A 27,782-nucleotide genomic window follows, 5' to 3' on the forward strand; every position below is an offset into this window, starting at 1 on the left:
TTAAAACTAACCTAAGCTGCCACAGTAGTGAAGTCACCTTTGAAGCCTACGGGATAATTACTGATTATTATTACTGAGTATTTGATACTAAAACTACAGTTACCACCTTGCCTGTTGCAGGCCTCCACTAAGCAGTCAAGTTTCAGTTTACATCTATCTGTTCCAGAGTTCTCAAGTTAAATAATGGTCAGAAAAGTGTTATTGCAGAACTTTGTGATGTCACAGTGAGGTTGACCTTTGGCCTTTCTAATATAAATGTAATCATTCCTCGTATCCTATTAGACATTTGTGTCGAATTTTGTCATAATTGACCATTTGCTAAGCCCCGCCCCTTTGTGATGGTCTGTTAAGCTGTTGGAGCAAGCGTGGAGCCACACTAACACACACACACACATTCCCAGAAGACATATTATCATATTTTTGAAAAAAAAAAAAATTGATTTCAAAGAGAAGCATACAGAAGGGTCACCAATCTGTGTTTGAAGGATTTATCCATAATGCCATACTCACTAAGCGGTGAAAACAGGTAAAAACGATGAAGGAAGCCAGAAGCTAAGGCCTAACTATACAGATTACAGTGTGAATGAACCACTGCATAACCTGGTGATCCAGACAGTAGACAATGAAAATAAAGGGAAACTTTGCCGATTTACAGCCAGCTATGTGTCATCAAAATGTGTGCAGATGAACAGTGTATGGCTTCCCCCTATGCTGCCAGCTCCTGCACCTCCGCTAGTGGATGGGCAGGGAGCTCCAGGAGAAGCCACACACCGTTATCTGCACACACTGTGATGACACACAGCTGGTTGAATATCGGCAAAGTTTCCCTGTTTCACCCCACTGTTCTTGTAAAGCAGGGTAGGTCTTTATTCACTGCTGTGATCATTAAAAAGCAACAGCAGTATGTGTATACATTCAGTAGGCTGTATCTTCAGTAGCTAGCTAGCTAACCCTACACTTTTCAGGGTTTGAGTTTGGTTTTGGAATGGGGAAGAAATATAAATCTCCTTCTAACCTCTCCAGGTAACGAGTATCGCTATTACACATGCCCCTGGCACAACGTTTAGCTCAAAATCTACAAAACCAGCTTAAAAATGAAAATAATCTGAAACGACTGCATTAGAGTCTATAAAGCACAGCCATGTAGTTGTCTGAGCCTTATCAGACTGGCCAATGCTACGCTATGATTGGCCAGTCTGCATTTGAGGGGTGGGACTAAGTGAAGGGTCAATTACATATTCATGTTTAATTCATGGCCATAAACAAGTTTTGTAAGGTCAGGGTGACCTGAACCTCAGAACCCTGCTATCAGTCTGATGACAGTAAGCCTCTGGGGGTAATAGACAATATTTGGGGTAAGCACGCAAATATATGGGCAAAGACTTCCTCTTCAGTGTGCTGGTCAATCAGGCTAAACTAAATAAACAGACATCTGCATATGAATGCAGATAAATTTAAAAAAATAAAATAAAATAAGTAAATTGTTCTCAGATGATAGCCCATTGGCCCATTGGTTCTAAGACTGCATTTCACTGAATGTGTTCTGCCTCTTTTGTTCTTCACAGGGACTGTTTGCATGACACTCAAATGTGATTGGTAAATACTACTCGGACTACAAGCTAACACCAGAATACCTCCGATACCAAAGTCTTGTACTGTTACCCACAGATTCTGCATACATATGCAGACATCTGTTCACAGAGATTACAGTTGGCCTTGACCTTTGACCACCAAATTCTTATCAGTTCATTCTTGAGTCCAAGTGGACGTTTGTGCCAAATTTGAAGAAATTCCCTTGTGGCATTCGTAAGAGAATGAGACAGACGGACAACTCAAAATCATAAAGCCTCTGGTCACAGCTGTTGCTGCTACAGAGACTTGAAAATGGGTGTAGAACACTCCAACCAAACACAGACACTTCCGTGGAAATGTTATTCTAAACCTACTCCATATTTGTTCAAAAAGTGGGTTAAACCTAAACTCATTTGAGAGCTTTACTGGCAAAGGTCTTGAGAATAAAACTAGAATGAATGAAAGGCGAGACAGATGGAGTAAGATGGGGAAAAAAAAGATGAGTAGTTGGATGAGGAAAAATATAAGGGGAAGAGAAAGAGGATGAAAACCACACAGCAAATGCAGCTGCTCTCCATGTGCAGAAGTAGCTGCAGATGTAGCTCAGAGATATGGCTGCGTCTGCTTGATAAACGAGTTTATGACAACTTGATACACAGACACACAATCCACCCGAGTGCAATTCACATACAGTCATCACTTTTCAAGAGTGCCTAGCTGCCACACAACACACGCTGGGATTACTGTACAATCGTCTCCGTGTGTCCTTCATGTGCTTGCATCCGCACGTGTGACTGGAAGTAGAGATGCTGGAGCTGAAGAGGAAAACAGCAGCGTCTGAAGATATCACATCCTCTCATCTCTAGTTCTCGCTCTCTCTCTCTCTCTCTCTCTCTCTCTCTCTCTACACTAATCACCTGCTTTATTTTTCTTCTGGTCCCATTCTTGCAATCTGATATTTTGGCTGTCATTTATCTCTCCTTTCAGATCTCTCATAAATCATTTTATCTCCCACTCAGTTTTCAGCCTTTTCTTTTTTTTCTAAACTTCCTCCCTCCTCCTCACTGCCAGCACCTTAATCAGCTGAACTGTCAAAAACATTCTTTTTTAACCTCACTCATTCATACACACACACACACACACACACACACACACACACAATCTCTTCTCACTGACTACCCCTCTTTGAAATGAAAAAAAAAAAAAAAAAGGCCGTTTGTTGTGTGGATAATAGATCAATAGCAGTTTGCTCCAATAGCAGATATATGAATCCTCTTCTTTTGCACTCAACTTTTTCTTCCTTCCGTCTGTATTTATCTACAGTGTGTCTGTTTAATCATCTCTCTGTTTTTCTTTCTTCACACCCAGTCTCCTCCATCCTTTCCCTTTCCTCTCTGCGGGGAAACCAGTGTGTCAACACTTTTACTCAGAAATCCTATGGCCTGTGACAATTCTGTTTACATTCTTTGAATTAAATCCTAAAAAACAAGGGTCTATATGACTTAAGAGATGCTAAAACTTTCCGGTCAGGGTCAAGTATATTTTGCCTGGACACAGTAGCATCGCCAAAGGGTGGCCACCCCCACCCTGACACATGCCTGGCTCCCCCTCCTGAAAATTACTGAAAACAACCAGAGGCCTCTATGTGGTGTTTTTAAACTCGAGTAGATTTGTTCACAGTAAATGTTTTGCTCCTTAAAATCAATATACTTCTTTAATTTAAAGCTGTATATTTGTCTTTTTAAGGAAAAGGACAACCAGCTTATTTGAAGAACTACGAATCGCCTAGCATATGAATATTTAGATACATAACACAATAAAACAGGATTGTTGTGGAACTCAAAATGTTAACTGTATAGGTCAATGCTGACAGATATTTAGAAACATTAACTGTAACATAAGAAACCAAAGTATATCAGTATGCGATTCCCTAGTCGCATTGACATACATTTTAGGTAGCCTATACACTTCAACACAGTGATAGAATTCCTGAAATTCAGTTATGACTTCTGGTTTTTGTGTGCCACCTGAAAATTATAGTTGCCCCGTCTGGCCATCCCCACTAAAAATTTCTAGGGGCGCCACTGCCTGAGCAGTAATCTTATATCAACAATCCAAGACAGCATGATGAACTCACTGTGACTTAAAATCCATGGAGCCTCCAAAGACAATATCCTCCCTTCTACACTGAAACCAATTTTGATTTCTTATTAAGTGATTTTTAATATGGAAAAAATGTTACTCAAGTTGTGATAGTTTAAAGATGACAGTATTTTAACAAAACAGTCACGGTCTGTCATGTAAATATTTCTTGACCACTCTAAAACAGGCTCCAAAAACACTGGATCCTAAATGTCCCACAAAACAACTTGACAGCAATTACACTCAGCCTGGTTTGTAAATGTCCGTGTCTTTTAAACTCTGCACCCCCTAGTTTGCAACACAGTTAATACAATTTGAAAGGCAACTTGAAAAAAGCTCCTCTACAGTCACAAAAGACCTTATACAAGTGTTTTCACAAGCTGAGTAGTACCAGCCATGAGGAGTTAACTGATGTTCACGTGTAAAATTAGTGCTCCTTTAGTGAAAATACGCACACTGTTATTATAGAAGGACATTTTGGTGTTCCATAACAAAACTAATGCACTTCAATGACAAAACTGGGTAAGATTGCATAATATTTGAAGATAGACTACAACTGTATTTTATTTTAGTTCTTCGCTTCAAGGAGAGTAACTCTCAAGAGAGTGACAGAGAGGAAGAATCACGGTAACAGACAGAATGAGATGCAGCGATGGATAAGAGATGAAGAGGCAGATCTATAAATGCAAAAATAACACATCTGCATAAATACATATGTAGGGAATCATTAAACTCAATTTATTCTTCTGCAAAAGCACACATCGGTGCAAGAAAATAATTTCTTCATTTTCATTTGGACTTCGCCGCCAAATAAAATGGATTCAGTGTGTCAAATAGTTCATTAGGAGAGTAAAATACCGGCAAGTGCACACACACAGAAAAGTACACACAAACTAATAACAACCGCATACGCAACAACTCACAGAGCCTGAGAAATGTGCTTACTGTATACTGACACACACACACACCAACACAAATGTGTGTGTGCTGAGGTGAATTTGAACAGCAAAGTGTATTCAAGGTCAGAGCTGTTTACCCGATTCAGTGTAAACACTCAGAAACAACACTGTTTGAAACTGGCCAACAGTCCCTGAACCAACATCAACCCACACACACACGTGTGCGCGCACACACACAGACACACACAGCAACTATTAACACATTTCTAAACAGGCACAAATATCCCTCAGAAACAAACACACACAAATACACACACTTTTTAACAAACAGGCACACATATAGGCAGATACCAACAGTAAGGACAACACAAGCATGTATTCAGTCAGACAAGCATGATCACTAACACACCACAAACACACACACACACACACACACACACACAAGCACATACAGATAATATAGGAGTAGGAGCGTATTGAGTTAGTAGGAAAAAAAGTGATATGAAGCAAGAACAGAAATAACTCTTTATAACAGGCCAAACCAAGCAATAACAAACAAACAGAACAACCTCGAGACAGATGAGAGAGAAATAAAAGCAGGGAGGGAGAGCTGCGGAGAGAAATGAAAGGGAAAATAGGGGCAGAATAGTCTCTAATTAAGGCTGCAGTGTAGATGGCAATATCAGTTTTGTTTGTGTTTGTTTTTAGTTTGTTTTATCTCGGAGACATTGTTTATTTTTCATAATTGTTAAACTTATTCAGTGCCTTACTCAACTTATTGCAAATGATATGCCCACCTTTGATGCCGCTTCAATGGCAAAAAATAAAGCAAAAAAACAACAACACACTAATAGAAAAAGTGAATCATGTTCTGATAAAATCAGGGATGGAACAGGGTCGGAGTAAAGTGGGACACTGATACGGGGGGGAGCATCGGGGAACGACAGTGTTCCAGCTGAGGTTTTTGAAAATCTAGATTTTATGGGAGAAAAATGTGTCTGTGTAGCTATTCTACGCTGTGAAGTGTGTGAGTGTGTGTTGATGGTGAAAATGTATCAGAAATGAGCAATTAGTGGGGAGCGATTCTGTAAAAGCATGCAGGGTTCTCCCAGTAAATTCCAGCTTTCTCTACCACTGTGTCGAATGGAAACAGCTCTGAAAGTAGAGGTAAAAGCATTTGGGGATACGTCTTTGTTAAGTGCAAACAGTCTAAATGCTCTAATTAGCGGTTGTGTATATGGCAGCATTTTTCCAAAAGCTAGTAACCAAGGCCAAAAATAAATGCTTGAAAATGGACCATTTTCTTTAATATAAGAAAATAATCCTTAGTGTCAATTCCCACAGTTACATCATGGCCCTGTGGGTTTTTAATAAACAATTCAGAAACAAGTGATGTGCACACTGTGCTTCATACAAATGTTAATACTATTCTTTAACTTCAAAGAATAGAAAATGATGGTTGATGTGTTGTTCTCCCTTAAACATATCACTGCCCCGCAATACTCAAATAGCTCTTAAATTTCATTAAAATGCAGAGCACACATCAGCAGACTATAAAATCATAGTATCTGTAAAAAATGAAAAGGTTAACCTCCCTGGGTTATGTGAATTTTGGGCTCAATGTCATTTCGATGACACTGATACTGATAACATTTGTAAATACCAAAGTTTGAGCAATATAAACATGCATTTCTACAGAAGCCTTTTGTCCATTTTACAAAATATCCCAAACTTGATGCATGAGTTTTTATTTGCTACCCAACACAAACTTAGCTTTAATAAAATTCAGTCTCAAATTAGCAGTGTATCCTGATTTCCTGCTTTAGATCAGAAATGTCTTTTCTTTATTTTAAGAAAACCTTCTTCACCACTCATAGTTGGTAACTTTGCACTAACTGTCCTGTCCTGACTACATACTGTTTTTGAGGTAAACTGATATGCACAAACCAGGAGAGACAAGATACAGAAGCCCCTTTTACACTGCCTCGTTAAGGCGGGAACTTCCCACCATTATGCCACCTCTATTCTGTATAAAAGGTATAATTGCGGAATGGGGGTGGCAGAGTTGTCTCGCCTTTGGGCCGGCAATGGAGGTAGTAACAGAGCCAAAACACATCTGTGTAAAAGGGACAGCTGGCAGGACGAAGGAATGGATGGGACATGTGTGACGTTTTGATGAAGTGTTATGTGTGCAATCCCCCAATGGGAGATTTAAAAGCAGCTGATAGCAGTTAGCAGCTAACTCAAACAAGAAGAACAGCGGCCGAAAATGTCTGCAAATTGGGAATACAATAAAGTTTGAGAGCATCTTAGCCTCCAGAGAGAGGGTGAGATAAGCTGCCATACACTGGGATGGTAAATGATGGTTATTGCCATGGTAATGCCATTGTTACTGTTTAGAAAGTCCTGCTGATAGGTATGTCATATGTCCAAGGCCGACCTGTTGTGTTACACATCATGCTCATCACACCTCTTGCTTTCGCGATGCTGTCATGCTGCCTAATATCATACACTGAAGCGGCATGTTGCTGTCCTTGCTTGGTTTTGTGTAAAAATGTAAAGGTAGCATAAAGAAGGGATTCCGTAGTGGCCCTATAGCGTGATCTCTGTCTAAAAAGGGCTAAAGGGACATAGGACAAGGCAAAAAAAAGGACTGTGCAAGACTCTTAATGAATAAACTTAAACTTAAGTTAACCTGTATGTAAATGTCATGTCTGTTGCCTGCTGACCAAACACTGATGAATAAAAAAAAATCTGCTTACCATTAGATGCATAGAGAGAGTTGTTCACCATGGGAGAGTGAATCGGGCCGTTCGTCTGACCGTTCACCGGACCCACCGGTCCCGACAGGCCAGAGGAGCTGTCAAATGAGCGATTGGGTGACACCCCGTGTTGATCCTAAAACACAGAGGAAACAAATACTACTAAACACTTATGGAACACATTTAATGCAGACAGATAACAGTCAGTGAGGGCTACCTACATTCCCATTTTTAGAGGAAGCAAAAGCAGCAATGATTAAATCAAAGCTTTAATAAAAATTGAAATTAAGTCTGAAACAAAGACATATATGAAAACCTGTTACTAAAATGTTTGATAATTTGAGAAAACTGGTGTTTTTTTCTTGTAAGTGCCTGGTATGTGGACTGCTTTTAAATAAAGAGATGACCAGAGAAGTGAGTAAAGGCTTTGTCTATTCAAACACAATTAGATGTCAAGCTGATGGAATAAAAAGAGGAAGAGGGAAACACTCAACAGACAGTGAAGGATCAAGGTGAAAGAGGGGACCCCGTTTCCCATGGCCCACAGGGTTGTAACTGTCTTCAACAGCGCTTTCTGTGTGTGTGTGGCAACGGCAGTCACACTGACACCTATCCCCTCGAGGGACGGCCCTCTTAAGGCCCTGTAATAATGTGTTCATGTGTCTCTTTGTGTGTATTATTTCTTTAGGAATTTCATTTGCATTTATTTGTCTTCTGTGTGTTTAGAAAACTGTACGTATTCATTAACATGTATACATATGTATGCCATTCTGGCTGTGTGGTTCAGTGTACTCAGTGTTTCTCTGTGTGCCTGCCTGTCTGTATAGAGTCAGCCTTCAACTCAAACAACAAAGAAGACATCAACAACAGTACTGTGTGTGTAATAAATCCTCCTTGTCATCTTCCTCTTGACCCCCCGCCGAGCACCAGCTCCTGCCCCTCGCCCAGCTTCCACCCATTCCCAGCCCAGGACACATCACTCTTCAGTGTGTTAGAGGTCCTGTGGGCCCCCCTCCCCTCCCTGGCTCTCTCCCAGCACACATCCCATTAGCCTGTGTCATAGTGCAATCAGATTACTCTTGAAAAACAAATGCTTCTTCAGACAGCAAAAAGAGGTTACTGAGGTATAAAAACATTGTTTTTAGATACAGTCAAACATGCCAGGGACATTTCTGCAATACATTACCCTGAATCTGTTTTCCTCTGTTATTTATTTTTACTAGGGACAGGGCTGCAACTATGTTACTCATTTTTTTCCTGTGTAACAGTGTTAAACTGTATTATCTGTCCACATAATAATGTAAACCAAATAACTGATAAAATCTAAGCAACTAAATAAATAAACCGAAAATATTTAGGATAAAGTAAAATGGTAAATAGCATATAATGTGATATAAATCACTGGAAAAAGATCTACACTAACGTAAAACAGACAGAAAAAGCAGTACATCTGCAAGATTTAATTTTCTATAAAAGTTAGAAATTGAGAAACTGCAACAACCAGGGCACCGGTGCGGAAGAGCAGCTCCAGATTATGTCCATGAAACCTGTGCAGAGCCATACTTATTTAGCTTGGAGATAGAGGCTGTTTGGACAGTTACTGAATGAAAAGAGCAGCTACATAAAGTGAGAGATTAGCGAGAGCTGGCTGAAGATGAATACAGCGAGAAGAACTGAGTGAGAGAAAGAGCAAAGGACATAGAGTAGAATAAGAAGAAGAAGAAAAAAAAAAGATCAGACGGTGGAAAAGAAGTAGAGTGGTCCACTTCTGAAATGTTTAAAAGCATCAATACCAAAGCCCAAAAAAGGCTTTTAAGGTACAGTCTCTTATCTATCTGCCTTTATCTAGCTCTCTTTTTATCCTTTCTTTCCCACTCTTAAGAGAAAGAGGGAAACATCTTTGATGTTGCTAACAGCGTTCACCATCAAGCTATTGACAGGGGAAGCCCTGAGCCCTGCGAGCACAAGTGCACAACGACATGCACACTTAAAGTAATGCAGTTTAATACAACTGCCTTGCAATAGATCCTGCATGACAGTTATTATGTTCAGTTTTTATAGAGGTGTTGAAATTAATGGTCATTTTGAAGGCGGTAGTTTGTGGTGCAATTTAACTGTACTGCAGGGTACGGCTAATATTTGGTCCAACCCATGTGTCAATGAGGGGAGACTGGTATAAATACCTATTAGAGCCTGACCAATACAGGGTGACTCCATAACCAGGAACATTCGCTTTTTTAATTCCACCACCCACTGTTTTCCAGGAGCCACTGTCACAAAAATCAAAGATAAACTCCCGGACCTACTGCAATCATTTCCACACTCAATTCAACGTCTGATCTTGCACATCGGAACCAACGACGTGGTCCGGGGTCAGTCTGAGCTGCTAAAGAGCGATTTTAACAGTCTGTTTTCTGCCTTAAAAGACTGCGGGATGTCAATCTTCATCAGCGGCCCTCTTCCCACACTCGGCCTCGGCGCAGAGCGGTTCAGTCGGCTCCTTCAACTCCAGTCTTCGCTCCGAACCGCCTGCAATATCCACGGGTTTTATTTCATAGACAATTTTAACTTATTTTGGAACCGCCCCTACTTTTATCGACATGACGGACTTAACCCGAGCAAGTTAGGAAGCCGCGTGTTAGCAGCCAACATACAGCATACCGTACACACAACGCCACTCACACATGCGTGACTGTTTACGTGCCACACCCCCTTCTCAGTGCCTGCCTCTTCTTCTACGGAGCATTCTGTAGACATTGCCTCCCGCAGCTCCCGCTACAGGCTCCAGCTGCCACTAACCTCTACAGACAATCCCTCCTGCTTTCCTATTGCCCCAACTACTGGGCTAGTCTCTACTGTCCCACAGACTCTCACCTTCATACCCGTAGTAATGAACAACAGACATCACAAACGCCAAAACCATACAACCCACAAATTCCGGTATCTGCAACCACTGTCACAATCATCTGTCTGCAAAGCTGGTCCCAAGTCTCTTAAGCTGGCATTGTTGAATGCTCTCTCGATCAATAATAAATCATTCACGCTGAATGATTTTTTCATCGCTAGAGATTTAGATTCCATGTTTTTCACCGAGACCTGGCAAAGGGATGAAGATTATGTGTCCATGAAGGAGCTATGCCCGCCTGATTGCACATTCATATGTGCCCCAAGGACCACTGGCCGCGGTGGTGGCCTTGCTTTGTTGTACAAAGACAGTTTCTCCTCGAGGAGAGTGAACTGTGGAACTTTTACCTCATTTGAACTGCTTATTTATAAGTTGGCCGCTCTAACCCGTTTTATTGTATTTTAATTTATCGCCCTCCTGGTATTAATGGCGCCTTTCTGGCTGAATTCAGTGACTTTTTGGCTTCCATCACTAAATTTCAAAGAATTTTAATGCTTGGGGATTTTAATGTGCCTGTAAATGACACCACAAACTCCTTTGCTAATAATTTTATAAATCTCACCGAATCTTTTCATTTTGTGCAACATGTCAATGGCCCGACACACATTAAGGGAAACACGCTGGACCTTGTTTTTACACTTGGTTTGGACATTGATTGTATCGTCTCTGAGGAGCTGCCCGTCACTGATCACAACTGCATCCTGTTTAATTTGTCTATTATTTCTGATTGTTCAACCAGCAAGCGTACAAAACTCATCCGTATGTTAAATAACCTCTCGGCTGAGAAATTCTCATTCGCTTTTAACAGCGTGGCGCAGCCTGTTAGTATTAATGTTGATGTTGACTCCCAAGTTTTAACTTTTAACTCACACTGCTCTGCTATTCTTGATAAGATTGCTCCTTTAAAGCCTCGAACCATCCCCGTAGCTAATCCCACTCCCTGGCTGAACGACGACGTCCGCTGCCTTCGTCGTAAATGCCAGAGAGCTGAGCGCTTGTGGAAATCAACCAAGCTTCATGTACATCGTCTTTATTTTAAAGAACTGTTAGCAGAATTCAATTCTGTTGTTAGGGTGGCCAGAGCCTCTTATTTTAAAAATCTCATCATCTCCAACAAGAGAAATCCCAGGGTCATTTTTGACACTATAAGTAGCATTACTGGTGCGCAACCGCCTGCTCTACCTGTGTCCTCTGATGAGGACTGTAGCAATTTTTTAATGTATTTTGTGAATAAGGTTGCCAGTGTCAAGGCCAGTATAACACCCTCCTCCTCCTCCCTTCCTGATCCTCCCAAACAACAGTCAATTATTGACAATTTCTCACCTGTCTCCTTACAAGACTTAGCAGATCTTGTGTGCACTATGAAGATCTCTTCTAGTCCACTGGATATCCTGCCCACAACTTTGCTGAAAAATGTTTTCAGCACTATTGGTCCATCTATGCTCTCCATAATCAATAGCTCACTGGTTTCTGATCATGTCCCGTCCCATTTCAAGCAAGCGGTTGTTCAGCCGCTTCTCAAAAAGCCCAATCTGGACCCCGATGTTCTTAGTAACTACCGGCCCATTTCCAAGTTGCCCTTTGTATCTAAGATTCTAGAAAAAGCAGTTGCAAACCAGTTAGTGACAGCGTTTAACAGTTACAATATCTTAGATAAATTTCAGTCCGGTTATTGTCAGTTACATTCCACAGAAACTGCTCTTCTTAGGGTCTCCAATGACATCATGATGGCCTCCGATGCCGGTAAATCCACTATCCTGGTTCTGCTTGATCTCAGTGCAGCCTTTGACACTGTTGATCACCACATCCTTTTAGACATGCTGAGGGACAGGGTAGGAATCTCAGGGACCGCTCTTCATTGGTTTAAATCCTATCTGTCTGATCGATCCTTTTCTGTGGCTGTTGGCCCTCATAAATCAGAGTTTGCCCCCCTTTCTTGCGGGTTACCCCAAGGTTCAGTGCTTGGGCCTATCCTCTTTACGCTATACATGCTCCCTCTCAGAGATGTCATCAGCAATTTTGAAGGTATCTCATACCATATGTATGCAGATGACCTCCAGTTATATTTTTCTTTTAACCCTGATAGGACCGATGGAATTGACTCACTGTACGATTGTATGAATGTAATTAAGGACTGGATGGCTTCTAACTCCCTTCAGTTGAACGCAGCTAAAACCCATGCTCTTCGATGACCACATCAAAACTGTCACTCGCTCCTGCTTTTTCCACCTCAAAAACATTTCCAAACTCAGATCCATGTTAACTTATTCCGAGCTAGAAATGATCATCCATGCTTTTATTTCCTCACGTCTAGATTACTGTAATTCTCTTTTCACCTGTCTCAATAAAACTTCATTAGACCGCCTCCAACTAGTCCAGAACGCTGCTGCCAGGCTTCTGTCCAGATCTCATAAGTTCACTGACATCACTCCAGTCCTGGCATCCCTGCACTGGCTCCCTGTTAATTTCAGGATCCAGCACTAAGATTCTAACCATCACTTACAGAGCCCTCCATGGTCAAGCACCTGCATACTTGACGGATCTGGTGTCCTTTCACTGTCCTGTCAGGTCACTGCAGTCCGCTGAAGGCCACCTACTTACTGTCCCTCACACAAGATTAAAGACAAAAGGTGATAGAGCCTTTAAGGCTGTTGCACCGAAATGGTGGAATGCACTACCTCATGAGCTGAAAGCGGCCTCTTCCGTGGACATTTTTAAAAAGCAGTTAAAAACACATCTGTTTAGGCTTGCGTTACATTAATTGTCCATTGTATCATCTCTGTATTTCGCTGCACTTTACTTTTTATTTGTTTTTGTGTATTTTGCATTGTTTCTCTTATTGTATTTTTTGTATTTTATCTTGTGAAGCACTTTGTGAGTCCTCTCTGTGAGAAGTGCTATATAAATAATAATTTACTTACTTACTTACATCAGTTGGACGATTTTTTTCAGCTGATATTGGTCTCATAGATATATCTGCATCAGCATATATGTTGTGCACAGTGCATTTTTGACGATAAATTGTATTGTTCTATAGAATAAAACATACTGCCTCCATAACATGTTTGTCATAAGACGTTAAGACTTCTCCTTTAAGATAGATAGATAGATAGATAGATAGATTATCGGTCAATATATCACGGGCCCTAATATCTATACACCTAAATACTGGAGCTTTTGTTATGCACTGTGTTCTTTGTGTTCATCCATTTACCTGAGTGTCTGCTGTGTATCTGGTGTGAGCATATCATGCAGGGTGCATACTGTATGTACCATTTTTTCCCACTACTAGCAGGCCATGCAAAGGGCCATTCACACTTGAGCCAACAACCCTGCTTTGTGTGTGCAAGGGTTTGTACAAACATTCTACGGAGCCGTGTAAAAAGGCATCAGCTGAAAAGCAGCCGAGGTGAAAAGCATCTTCTTTTTTTCTCTATGCAGAAAGAAAAGAGATACAGCTGAGTGAAGAACCCTCTGTCACACAAACACACACAAAGGAGCATACAGGCACACACACAAAATCTGAATAGCTGAAGTGTAAATGCTCTTTTCGCTGCTGCTGGTAAGAGCAGGGAGACTGGTGTCAAGTAGGCGAAGAACGGATGGAAGGGCGAAAAAGTCAGAGGCAGCAGACCGCAAGGAAAATAGAAAGAAGATGCTTTAGTCAGTCGGAGCCAAAAGAAGGGATAGGAGATAGAGAGGAAAGATACCAGAGCCGTGCACGTTTGTTTTCATCTTAGTCAAGTGACAGAGGCATGCATGTGCTCTCACTCTCACAGCAGGAGTCCTAACCTAGATTCTGGCTTTCTCTGACAATAAAAAAAGACATTTAACTCTATTATGAACACACTTTGTGCAGAATGTGTGTCACCTTTATGTATCTATTAAAACTGTTCCCACCACACATTTTACCTCGCTCTTTATGTCATTATCATTAGTCTTTGTGTCCACAAAAGTTACACACATTCACACCAGAGTGCATTAAAGTACAGCCACTTGTAATGACAGTGAACATTAACACCATTAACACATGAAATAGCCTATTTTTATCCTATTTTTTCTCAGCAGAAAGTGGCTTGTTGTTAAGGTGCTGTTGTATCCCACTGGTGGCAATGTGTTCTTTGTTTGTTTCACCTTTTCCACCACAGTCAAGTGAATTGTCACTGCTAGTGTGAGTGTGTGTGTGTGTGTGTGTAGGTGAGTGTGTACCTTTAGAGCCCTTAGCACCACTAGCTGGATTGTCCCTCTCACGTTTCCCTCATGTGACATAGAGCGGCGGAGCGTCTCCATGGCCACATGATTCGAGCGTCCCAGCAGCGACTCTCCATTTACTGCTACCATCTGGTCATTGACACGCAGACGACCGTCCTGTAAAACACACACACACAGACACCAGTTTGATTAAATATGTGTGCATTTTTGCTGTACTAGATTGCAGACCTATATATGTTTTACAGGTACATGTATACATGTCTGTGGTCTAAAAATCATGTGACCTTGTGTACATGCATGCATATGTTTATGATTAAGTGCTTCATTCATGTTTCCTTATGCTATTTTTTTTTTAATAATGGGAGGATATGTGTGATGTTCAGAATACCAAAAACTTGAGGGACACACTAAATCCCACACACACACTTTCCTATGACTGTCAGACTCCACCCAACCACACACACATACACATAGAGAGCCTACCATCAGCTCCATCTGCCTGACTTCCCTGGTGTGTCATTTACAGCACCTCTACAGCAGACCTGTTTCCATCTATTCCTGTCCGTATGTGACAGATATTAAATGTTGTATGGGTGTGTGTGTGTGCATGCAGAGTATGCATATGTCTGCGCATGTGTCTGCCTGTCGGTCTCTCTGCTGTGTATGGCAAGTGTGTCCTGGTGAGTAAGAGGTCAAAGATTACCAGAACATGAGCACATGGAAGCAGAGACGCAGAGACAGCTGAGGTGACTACAACACTTCCCAGAAGACTGCCTCATCGGTAATAAGTTATTTGTCATTTTCCATAGGGCTTCATTTCTTTGCTGATTGAAGATGTGAACTCTGTTTGACTCTCTTCTGACACTCTATTCACTCCCTCTGGAGAATATTTTGCTGCTTAACCCCATGGAAGTCAGAGCGCCAACTTCAGGTGAAGCTTACATTTCTTTTCAAATTTACCATAGTAATTTATGAACTTTTGTTGTTCGTTTGTGTATTTATGAGATTATTATGTCACCTTGTATGCTGCCCCTCCATGTATAATGGATTTGATGAAGATGCCCAGGTCTTCTCCTGTCTCCCTGGACTTGTTTCCTTTGAGGCTGATGCCCAGGCCTGCCGAGCCGGTGTCGTTAAGGGGCACCTCAAACATGAGCTGCTCCTTCCCGCTCTCCGAAACAAAGCCCGTCACACGGGACATCTCGTCCTTCTGAGAGTGAGAGAGAGAGTAATGGAGGTAGAAGGGGCGTCGATGAGGAAGAGAGAAGGGTGGGAACAGGGTGAGGGTGAGGAGACAGAGGTCAGCTCATTGGGCTTGAATAGTCTCCAAAGGCTAAACTAAAAGCTTTTCCATTTGAGAGAAACCATCACAAGAAGCTCTTCAGCTAAATTTCTCTATGAGTGAAAAATTGCAGCCAGAGTCTATTTTCGAAGGAGAAAGAAAAAAGCCATTTGGACTGGCTGCTTTTATACGCACAGCTTTTTTTTTACTTCTTTCAGCTCGGCAATATCAATAAAATGACCTGTGCATTTTCAAGAGGTAATTGGAGAATACAGCAAACACAGAGAGCTGGAGAGAGACACAAAAGTAGTGAGAGCAGAGGGAATATTGAGAGGAAAGAAAGATTGTACAAAGGACAGAAAAACAACTGTTACTGTGTAGATAAAAATGACTATTATACACCCAGAAAGATGGTGAAAAACACCATATTATCAACAAGGAGATATGATAGTAATGACCAAGTCTGAGACAGAGTTAGTGGGGAAAATATCAGAAACAAAGAAAGCATGTGAATCCCACCAGATGAAAGCATGTGTTTGAAGCCTGTGGTGGCTCAGTGGGAGAGAGGTAGTAGCATACATATGGATTATACTTTTGTTTTTTAAGTAATGACAAGTAAACTGCATTTATCAGGGAAAAAAAACACTTTTACAATTCCGAATTCTAAACCAACTCAGATAAATACTTTGTTGTGAAAGCTTAGATTTCAACAGTAAAAGGACAGTTCAGTCTATATTTCCAAAAAATATATTATCTAGTCTTACTATTAGATCAAGAAAAACTTAACAGCTGATCAGAAAGAAAAGGACAAACAAAAAAGGAGCCAAGAATCTGAAAACACCACTGCTGGTAACAATGACTTATCATAGTTCAACCATAGCCTGTATAAAAGATGTGGACATAGCCACTGTGATGTCACCCATTGGGGTGAGGACTACCTTTTTGAAACCTCAAGTTTGGCATTTGATCGTCACTATCTTGTTTTTTGGAGCCAGAGGTGACCATATTTGGACAAAAGGATAAAGCTGGGGTGGATTCACACTGTTGGAAGGTCACCGTTGTAGCAACTTGTCAATCACAAGGTATCCACGCCTTAAAGCATACCCTGCTTTACCGTCTATATCAGTGGTTCCCAACTGGAGGGTCACAGTCCATTCTTAATGGACCACAAGTGATCACAAACGTGTCAGGTTTGTAAAAAACACACTGTATTTTGAAGTACAATGAGTTTCCGGCACATAACTTTTATTCTGAAGAGCCGTCTCCTGCTGAAGAGTGAGTGACAGACAGCTACTTGACAGAGACAACAAACTAGCTTGACAACATGGCCAAAAACAAGTATGACTATGGCTAAATATATAAAACCCAGTGGACCTTGAACTAATGACCAAGGAGAAATCTGGACCCCATGGTTGTACAAGTTGGGAAGCACTGGTCTATATCACTCTAACTGGGAACATAATAATAAATTGAAAAAAATAATAGACATTGCCACCGTTAAGTCAACCATTGGTTTTTGGATTCCAGTTTTAAGGCCTCAAGTTTGCCACTTCAACAGTAGCAATCTTGTTTGTTTGTTTTTTAAGCCAGAGGTTAGCATATTTGGATTAGAGGGTGGAGCTGTGGAAAAGCAATGGGTGGATTTGACTCGGACTGTAGATGCCTCTTAGACAGCCTTTCACTCAAAATGGCCCCGTCCTTATTTATGAATCACTTTTAGCCTTAATAAAATCTAAACAAGTGAGTTATAAAAAAAATTCACCTCCCGTACAGTTGTCATGAATGGTAAAATTAGCTATAGAGACCCAAACAGTTCTTACCAGGCTGTAGACATGTTTCTTTCTGCTGTAAAGCTGGGCATTTTAACATGGGTGTCTTTGCGGGTTGACTAGCTTTTGGAGCCAGCCTCAAGTGGCCATTCAGTGAACTGCAGTTTTGGCACTTCCACATTCACTTCATCTGTCAGCTCCAGAGGCTGCTGCTTGACCGTTATTTACAAAATAAACATCAGGCTGTGCTGGAGAAGATTTGAAACTAGCAACTGTGATCATAAGCTCATTAGGAAAACGTTTACTTTGGTAATAAATCGAGTAAGAAGTGGGGTCATTTTCTCGTAGACTTCTAAACAATCTAGCTTATTTTTTCTCAACCAGTGGAGTCGAGCCCTGCTGGCCACTGGAAAGAATGCAGGTTTAAGGCACTTCTGCATTGGCTTCACTTGTAATTCCACAAGGCTACATCCACTACTTTTACAGTCTATGAGTTTGATTGTATCCTCAGACAGAACGTTAACATAAGAAGACTTGTCAAAGTCAACTGTGATTTCAATTCAAATTCAAGGCATTGAATGTAAAGTAGGTGCTGGACGTAATTGTGTGCAGCATATTTTTCCATTGTGATCATTATCAGACTAGGCTGCAAACTGTAAGATCTAGAGGTATTTCTTAACGAATATTAAACACTGGAAGACATATTTGAGCTCAAAAGGGTTTTTTTTTAGACAGAAAGAGGAAACAAGTATAAACTCTGACTCTATGGAGCTAAAGCATGAGCTGTGTGTTTGTAGCTTGTATGACTGTCTTTGCAAATATATTTGCTGCATTTTCTTGGTTGCTCTTTTGCATTTGTCCTTGTAATCAAAATTCTGTCTATGAGCATCTATATGCTCATGCACATCACTGTGTGTGTATTCCTGTGTGTTTGCCAGAAATAATTGTATGTACTTATGGCAGAAAGTCTATGTCTGCATGCAGGTGCCAAGCTTTGGTCCTTCTGTCTATGTATATGCATGAATTCAGTCGGAGCCTGTGTGTGTGTGTGTGTGTGTGCGCGTTTGCGTGGGTCAGCAGTGTCAGGTTTAGACAGTGTTTGTCGTTTGGGATTGTAGGTTTAACAGCGTTAAGCCGACACAAAGTCCTCTACTCTGCAGAAAACTGTTTTCCCTGCTGGAAAAACTCCCCCCATCAGACTGACTGTCCAGACCTGATAGGAAGCTTCACGACCTTGGAAAGAACTTTAAAACACCCAGAAGAGAAATGTTAGCTACTTTCGGCACATAATTACACTGAGAATTTGTTAGTCTCTGAGATTCTGTCCAGAGTAATGTTCATGATTTAGCAACTTCTCAGTTTTTCCCCACCACCGCCACATTCTTTATTTATCTGATTGAACTTCCCTGCTTTGTTAATTTATGATTTCTTTTTCTTGCACTCAGCACGGGACAGAAAGTAATGCCGGAATGAATTAATAGCAGAGGACGGGTGTTGTTACACTGCAGAAAAGTTTGAAGCAGCAGTTCTCAGCTTGGGGGTCAGGACCACCCACAGGGCTGTGAGATGTTTTATGGAATCTGACAAAATATGCAAATGTATGTAAAGTTGGTTATCTGGGTGATGAATTCAATTTGCCTGTGAAACAATGAACAAGCACAGCTTCTGGGCTTTCTCCGATAACTTACCAGACAAACAAACAGCCTGTGAGGAAAGCTAAAATAAAAAAACCCATTTGGTGTCAAACCTGGCTGTTTTAAGGGGGTTTTACAACCAAGTAGATAGAGAGAGAAAGTGCTTCTATTCGGCGGCTGAACAACAAAAAAACAAAATTAAACAAGACCTCTTTTTTTCATTAACTGAATTGCTTTAAAACACACTCACAAACACACACAGAGGAGTGGACAAGGGCACAAACAAATTGTAAGTGCACACTGCAATTTCATGGAACATTTCTATTATCTCAGCCTCATTGCCATGATAGGTGGTTACATCTGTGCGTAATACTAAAATAATAAACAACGGTGTGCACTCGTGTGTGCGTTTTCGCTTTGTTGCCACAAAAAGGTGTTTGTATCTTTGCTACGTGAACTCCATCAAATCCATCCACTTGCAGAAAAAAAGCCGTTCGCATAGATGAACCTCCTCATGCTGGTCGTTTAACATTTAAATGGGTTGCCATGATGATGGATCAACAAGAGGACGCGCTATTAAAAAAGACAGCTCGGTGTCTGTTGGTGTGTGAGAATGAGTATGTGCGTTGTTTTATTAAACTGAGTCAGAGAGACGTGTGTGGGAGAAAAGATGGAAAGACACATTATGTTCAAATGAGCAAGAGCAGTCAATGCAAAAAAATGTCCTTAACTCAGCCATAAAGGCCAGATGAAGCATGAGGCGGAGAGAAATGGAGAAAGATAAAAAAAAAGATAAAACAAAGGAGGAGATAAAAAAGAATGGTGATCATAATTTTATCAGTTGTGTGAGTAATATTAAGGGTATACTTTAATATTACTTTGCCTTAAACTTTGTCATTTGTGTGTAAGGACACCTGCTTTCAGCAACACAGTATTTTAATGAGAGCTCCTCACAGATGCCCTTCTACCCAGCCATGCAGAGAAACTGTGCATGTGTGTGTGTGAAGCCTCACGCTGTGGAAATGACTGCCCAAGGATCCATTTTACAAGGCCAAACAACAGTAGCCGCTGTGCTTAAATGTGGCAGTAGGTGTGATAACACACACACGCACACGGACACACAGATGGCTGCGGTAAGTACTCCCAGGGACAAAACCTGACATTACAGGCTATGCTTTTGACTTATGAAAATAACTGTCCCATCACTGACCACTCACAATGGGCCCCTGTTGTCCAATCCCCTGCACCTTCCTCGCCCACTGTCCCCTAATGGTCAGTGTAAAGGCTGTCGCGGGAGAATGACAGACCACAATCTTGAGCATTTACAGCCCTACAGAGAAGGAAAGAGGATGAGTCACACAAAGAGAGAGACAGGAGCCAAGCACAGTGGTTGTTAAGGCTAACATAAATGTCCATAGGGAAGGCAATACAGCATGGGTGACCAGAGTTTGGAGGTTTTTTTGAGACAGGAAGAGGTTGACATGTTTTCTATATGATGATATAAGAGGGGGTTGTAAAGAAGGATACAGATACAGAACTGTTAAACCTGATTTGTCGATGTCTACAGTCTTTTGTAGTTCAACAACAACAACACCAATGCCGTCAGTGTAGAGTCTCCCCAGGAGCTGCATATTAGAGGCCTACGCATGCAGGGCAAGGCGGCCTGCAAGACCCGCGAAACCCACAGCAGATGTTGGCGGCGCAGGGTTCGTTTTCCAAGGCTACAAGTGGTCATGGGTGGTCACATTGTAAGAAGGGGTCATGGTGCGCGCTGGGCAGCCTTCTGTTCATGTGCCGAAGCTCCCCGCACGCACACCGAATCTCGTCTTGGCAACAGTTTGTGAATCAAAGCTACTGTCTTCTACACATTGGAACATTAAAGGGAATCTTTTACAGAGAATGTCAATCTAGACTTGGAAATGATTTGTAAAAAACTGATTGGAACTGGTGAGTGTGGGCGGTTGTGTGCAATGGGTTGTGGGAACAGAAACAGGTAGTCTCAAAAATGAGGCAGACCTCTGATTTGCGTGAAAAAAATGTGATACTGACAGAGAAGTGTTATCCTGTTTACCAGTTGCCCCGAATTCCTCACTCTACACCGTTACACATTTCAACTGTTGTGGGTCTAGAGCCAAAATACATTTTATTTCTATCCACACAGCAATGGCAACATCAAATCTTTGATCTTTGAAATTGTTCAAATCATACATTTTGTGCCAGTGAAAAAAACACATTATCCATCTGCTTTGTTTATGTCAGCCAGTACTGACATTTACCTCTCTCTCTTTTTACACTTTGTTTTTGTACAAATCAAACAAAAGAGAGACGTGTTAATTTGTGAGCTTCAGAGGTGCTCTAGAAGGACTCTCTTACTTTTGGACAGAGCTAACTGTTTCTCCATTACCATAAGTCAGCTGATGTTGGGCACTTCATGTTTAGCTTACAGACATAAAAGTGGCATCAATCTTCTCATCTAACTCTCAGTAAGAAAGTGAAAGAGCAAATTTCACAAAATGTCAAACTCTGATTGGAAACTCAGTTTATGACATTCCTATTTTTTCCACTTTTTGTTACTCTATCAATGTCTGACAATACCAATGCTGATCCCCTGTGGCTTGAACCCACAACTGACATGTGTGAACAACTCTGAGTGTGTGACACTCATGTGCTGAGGGCTTTAACACACAGCAGCGACTTTAGATGATAAACCTTCAATAAACAGTGGAGAGATGTGAGATGAGATGGAGAGCCAGGGAGAGAGAGAACGGAGACATGATACCCTTCTCGGCTGCTCTCCACTGGGATGATGGCAGCTCCTGCAGAGACACCAAGCTGCCAAGGAGTTTGTGTGTGTGTGTGTGTGTGTGTGTATGTGCGTGTGTGTGCGTGCGTGCATGCATACATACACTGGTCTCTGAGGGTGTAACAGATGGGGGATCTACTGTAGTGATTCTGTGAGGTCACATTGGTGACGATATCAGTGAGATCTAACACACACACACACACACAAATAGACAACAGACTGCAAAGAAGTGCACAGACGCACACGCTCTCTTACAAACACACACACACACACACACACACACACACGCATATTGGCTGCAGTGGTGATGGATGAGGGACAATCAGAAAGAAGAAACTGTTCAATAAAGTTGTTTTGTTTTGAATGTGCTCTGTCCCCAGCTGCCAACTGTTTACGGACTTAATATGACAGTGTGTGTGTGAAGAGCATCTGGCACTAAGGAGAATGTTTCCTGTTGTGGAGAGAAAAAAAGAAAAGGAAAAGGACAGACAGAAGACGGTCTTGCAGCTCATCACATGCTGGATGCCAAAAGCAGAGCTACACAAATAGCTTAATGGAATCACACTTAAACCTTTCAGTGAATCCTCTGTATCAGTAGCCAGCGTGTGTTTGTGAATGGTTTATGTTCATGTTCTCTTACAATTTTTTTTTTTTTTACTATTTATGCTTCTGTGTTTAAGGTGAGATAGATGATGATGAAAAGCCCACTGTGTACCAGTTGTGTTCTGTTTCCGTCTAGTTTATTCCTGTTTTGCTAATCCATTAATCAATCCTAACTTAAAGCCTCACACCATTAACAAAACCATTTTTCTACAGTATGTTGCTTTACTTGGATGTTTGAGTTTTAGTGTGACACTTGAAGGGTGTTTTCACATTTATCTGCTGAAGAGGGACAGTATATCTGCGCTCATCTCAAATCTTAGTTTAAGAACTGTACACACAAACAGGATTTGGTGATCTTGATTTGCCAATCATGGTCTCCCATGCTACAAAGTCTGATGTAGAAATGGCAAGCCTCCTGCGCACATGCACTGAGAATCAACCTTCCAGTGAAGTAGGAGACATCTTGTGATCAGCAGGTAAAACTTTTAAAACCAAAAAATATTTGCACGTTCATAGACTTTTAATTGAGGGAGGAGTGAGTGTGCCTCTAAGGCCCAATCCCAGGGTTTCACCTATATTCATTCTGCAACCAAGCACTGCACAGCAGAGTCCTGAAGAGTCCAGGTTGGGTAACAGCAGGTAAAAAGCTGTGTAACGGGTAAAAATACGTATATATAAATATTGTAAGTACAGCGATCAAAGTTTGTAGCCCAAGGATGAGGTGGTAGCATACATTGAGTTTAAGACACCCAAGGTGTGTAGGTGGAGGTGTTTTGAGGTTTTATGGTGGTGGAAGGAGCTAAAATGTTTCCTGACCTGGCAGTGATTGCTTTGAATGTTTTCGCCATCCCAGCATCTAGCACAGCCAGTGAAAGAGACTCTTCCTCTGATGGATATGTAATTCATAATCTTAATTTCCTTTGTAAATAAATCACTTTAATTTTACCAAAAACATCTGGCTTTATGCTGCTTCCCTTTCCCCCCCCATGAGCTGGGTCGTAACGTACTTGACTATGTAAGTTACCCTTGCCATAAAAGCAGGGCAGTTGAGTGTCTTTGAGTGTCTTTTATCTAAACTGCTGAGGTCAGTTAAACTAGTGACAAGAAAATAAAGTTAAGGGTAGGTTACTGGTTCCAAAGAGGCTTGGTAGTGAGCGACACACTAACATTGTGACAGACTTGGTGGTCTTGTGTTTTTAGCTGAGCTAACCACAGAATATTTGGTTAAAGCAGAAAACTGATGCAGTTTTGCGTTCATTGTTCCCTGTGTTAATGAAAACTCAACCCCTGGCACCTGGTGTTCTTCACCACTGTTTAGGAGAAAGGAAACAACTGGAGTAACAGGCAAACCAGCTTTAAGAGTTACAAATTTCCTTTTTTAATTTAGTGCTGTGTGTAACTCGTGCCCATGTGAAGAGTGGTTCATGTGGATTTAGAAAAACAACTGATATATATTTGTGAAAAGTAGTTTAACTGTTAAATATTAAGAGAAAGTGTAAAGTGTTAAAATTGAAAACAGAATTTGGTGTGGCGGTAGGTGTTAGAATGAGTGCTTCGCTGCCAAAGCAATCAACCTTGGCAAAAACACTGCAATCTCATTTCTTAATTTTACCCCTTTGTCCCTCAGAATGGAGTTACAAGGGGTGGTGAAATCTTCCCCTATGACATGGGACAACACTTCAAGACCCTGATACGCCATCAGTAGTCACCAATGGCGTTTATGCAAGCAGACATGACAATGGCAAGACTTGGTAGTATCACAATGACATTTAAATGTAACATTAGATACTAGCTAGTAAACTACAGAGACATTAGCATGCTAGCAATTTTTTTTTGTTACTGTATGCTTGTTGTAAAGGGTCATAATACATTTAAACAACATTATACTAAAATAATACAATCGTTTTCATATTATTAAAATCTTTATTAATGAAGAAAATACATTTGTGGGTTTCGTTTGTTGCTTGTGCAGCCATAACACACGGTTTGTAGTGTGCCTCTGAAAAACCTCTGTTTGGAGGGCCATGTAGCCCCAACATCTCACCCTACCTTTCTATCCCAACAAGAATCAGGACACCCTAACCCTGGTCATGGATGCGCAAAATGGAAGGGAAATGAAATGAATGGAAGTGTTAGGGGTGAGGGGTGAACTGGGATTGGGCCTCAGAATTCTTAAGCAGTTCATTAAACAACTAATTTGATTGGTCATACATCTTTAAACCTGTCTGGAGGAGATATTCACAAAACATGTTTCAGGTAAAAGCACAAGTAAAAACTGTGTACACTGACTATCGATGCTTATTTACATAACTTTTGTAAAATAGATTGTTCACTTTTGTCCACAGTATACACAGAATATGATCTGTCTTCAATAATTAACTTACTTCATTAAATTGTGTTGTTGTGATATTCACACACTTTCAAAGCAAAGCAGAGTAAAGAAGAGTAGGAGACCCCCTGGAAGAGCAAGAGAATGGGAGGGAGAGGGGAGAAAGAGAGGTGTGAAAAGTCTGGAAGCAGAAAAGAGCATCTTTGTTTCAAGCATTAGTTTCAAGGCACTAGCCAGCTCTGCGGGCGTATGCTTGTTCGTGTGTGAAGAAAATGACTGAAAAACTGTCGTTTTATGTTGCATGTGTGAGTGATTGTGTGTATGTGCTCACAAAATGCCTTTACAGAGAGCCAACACAGCAGGTGGATGTATACTTGTTATATCGCGGAATTTGTCTGAATATGACTGTATGTCACAGAAAGTCTTTGTGACTTTGAGTAAGTGTGCATGCGTGTGTGTGCCTGTGTGTGTGTGTGTGTGTGTGTGTGTGTGTGTGTGTGTAGAGGTGGTGTAATGTCTTTGTTCTACAGCGAGCACAGACATTAGCAGACAACACCAGATGGTGGGCTAAAATGAGACAACGGAAGAGGGGGAGGAAGATAGACAAGATCCTTCCATCATTTCATCATCATCCTTCTTCTGTTTCCTCTCCGTTAACACCAACAAGCTGGCAAAAGCCTTTAAATCAAATCATGAAAAAAATAATAATAATTTATAGAAACTGTAGCCGTATCACTGTTTAAAGTCGGCTGCAACATGGTATAAATGTTTGGAGCTGTGCATAGTGTTTTGTATAAAACAATATTAAAGTGGAAATAGACACGTTTTTTGCTTTAACTTATCATTATGAAATAAATGTTGATTGCACAATCTAATGGTTATAGAATAATGACACCATCTGTGTTAAGACTGGTGAGAAAAATGTGTTGTTTTTTTAATTTACACTATTAAAAAATCTTGAGATATGATGACTGCTCACAGTCATCCACATTTGCATCACTGCATCAACATCAACAGAAAAAACCCACACAAAATAGTGTAACCCTTTTTCCACTCTTAACGATGGTACAGTTTTTCCGTGGTATTTAAGCAACCTCATTCCCAATGATGGGAGATGGAGATGTGCAATGTTATCCTCAGCAAAGACTGACCAAAATACAGACTGCACCTGGTAGCAAATTACTATAAAAATTTTAGAATATGAAAAAACCATCAGAGGCTTGACAAAATGACAAGGCAAATATCAGTCTTAAAGTGAGCACCAGGAGTTTGACTTCCAAACCCAGACATGTCTGCACTCGGCCGTCCTCTGAGGCAGCAAAAAAGTGCAAAATTGGCACAGTTGTGGGAAAGTCGATGTGTGTGAGTATGTGAAACAGAAACCAGGAAGTCATGCCAGTTAGTAGGGTGTAAAAATACTACCAGGCTTATGCTTGATTGTGAGGTGTGAAAATACAAACACTGTGTGAAATCCATTGCTCTCTGTTTTGAATACTTTTTATTTGCACAGCTAACCAACAAAATGTATTACCCAAAACCCTACTATGGGCAAATCAGTGCTCAGCAATAACAGAGAGCATCTTAAGCCGCAAATGTGACAGCTTATGTGCTTTTCCATACTCCATTAAGGTGACAGACACATTCAAGATTCATTTTAAGTAACAAGCAAAATCTTCGACATAGAGGCTTAGCTTGAAAGCACATGACCACACTGCTAAGACACATTTCTGACCTCTTCCTTTCACCCTTACCTCACCCTCACCCTGTTAAGTCCTTCTTTCGTACACTCACTTTTATCCCCTCCACATATTTGATTCTTTGCCCGCCAACAAGAGTTGACGCAAGGTAACCGAGGAGAAAAACTCTCACCACTGAAACAGCTGGTAATGGATGACTCCCACTGTCCTTAAATCCCCCCTTTCCACGTACACACACGCAAAATTTCTATCAAGGAGTGCGTTCACAGCTTCACTGTGTTGAACTGTAATTGCACTTGTTCTTCAAAACTGTTGTGACTGCTGTAAAAACACCAATCAGCCATTAATTAGACAGAGGTGAATTCTATTGGGGCGTACTGTCTGTCAGAAAGAGAGGGTGAGGGCACGAGAGAGACATGAGGAGGGAGGCAGACAAAGAGAAAAGTCTGTTGATTGAAATACTGTGTGTACAAAAACTGCAAAATGTTAGATAACAGAGACAACCTCTCTGTCATCACTCCCACACATACCAAACTCACTCAAGACATCCCTTACCAACAAAGGTGAACTATAGCAGTGGTGTAAATAAGTACGATACTTAATTTTCTGTTGTTTCCTTGTATGAAAAAAACACCAAAGCCAAAGTGGATTTCTTGTTCCATTTCCTGTTTGTACGCCCAAATCATCAGTCTTTATATCATCATTCCCAACATCCATCTACACGCACGCATTATCTACCTAGAATGATGTATCAAACTGAGCTAAGCATGCTTATGAGAAACTGCATTTTCCACATGTAATTTATCAGATCTCACATTAAAACTGTAATGACGAGTAAAACCATCTATTTTTCATAATCATACTTCACTGCAGGGTGATGGGGATGTAGCCTCATCAGTCTGCCTTTCGACCAATACATCTCCTTTATGCATCTTTCAATCTGTCCTATTTTGCCTCAATAGAATTTGCATTTTCATTCATTTAAATTCAGCAACAGCAGCAGAAACTTTCTTACATATTAACAGTGTATTAGGATTATCTCCGACAACTCCTTAAGAGCAAGGAAGACACTGTCTCCAATCTAAAAAACAAACTTCTGACTTAACGTAATACATTCACGATCACTAGTAGAAGGTGATTTAAATACAGATCAGCTCAAATTTAACCCAACAT

At 41.0% G+C, this 27,782-nt stretch overlaps 1 protein-coding gene across 7 annotated transcripts in view; it reads right to left on the reverse strand.

The window, feature by feature from the left end:
• LOC117251034 (partitioning defective 3 homolog B-like) overlaps positions 1-27,782 on the reverse strand; it is a 266,671-nt gene that overhangs the window by 136,635 nt on the left and 102,254 nt on the right. For all 7 annotated transcript variants that reach the window (XM_033616998.2, XM_078174376.1, XM_033617001.2 and 4 more), the window contains 3 exons: positions 15,511-15,702; positions 14,490-14,648; positions 7,376-7,511 (listed from right to left, as the gene is read on the reverse strand). In XM_033616998.2, the coding sequence (XP_033472889.1) occupies positions 7,376-7,511; positions 14,490-14,648; positions 15,511-15,702 (487 nt within the window). The remainder of the gene's footprint in view (positions 1-7,375; positions 7,512-14,489; positions 14,649-15,510; positions 15,703-27,782) is intronic.

Source organism: Epinephelus lanceolatus, chromosome 14 (assembly GCF_041903045.1).
Source record: "Epinephelus lanceolatus isolate andai-2023 chromosome 14, ASM4190304v1, whole genome shotgun sequence".
In the NCBI taxonomy this organism is placed as follows: Eukaryota; Metazoa; Chordata; class Actinopteri; order Perciformes; family Serranidae; genus Epinephelus; species Epinephelus lanceolatus.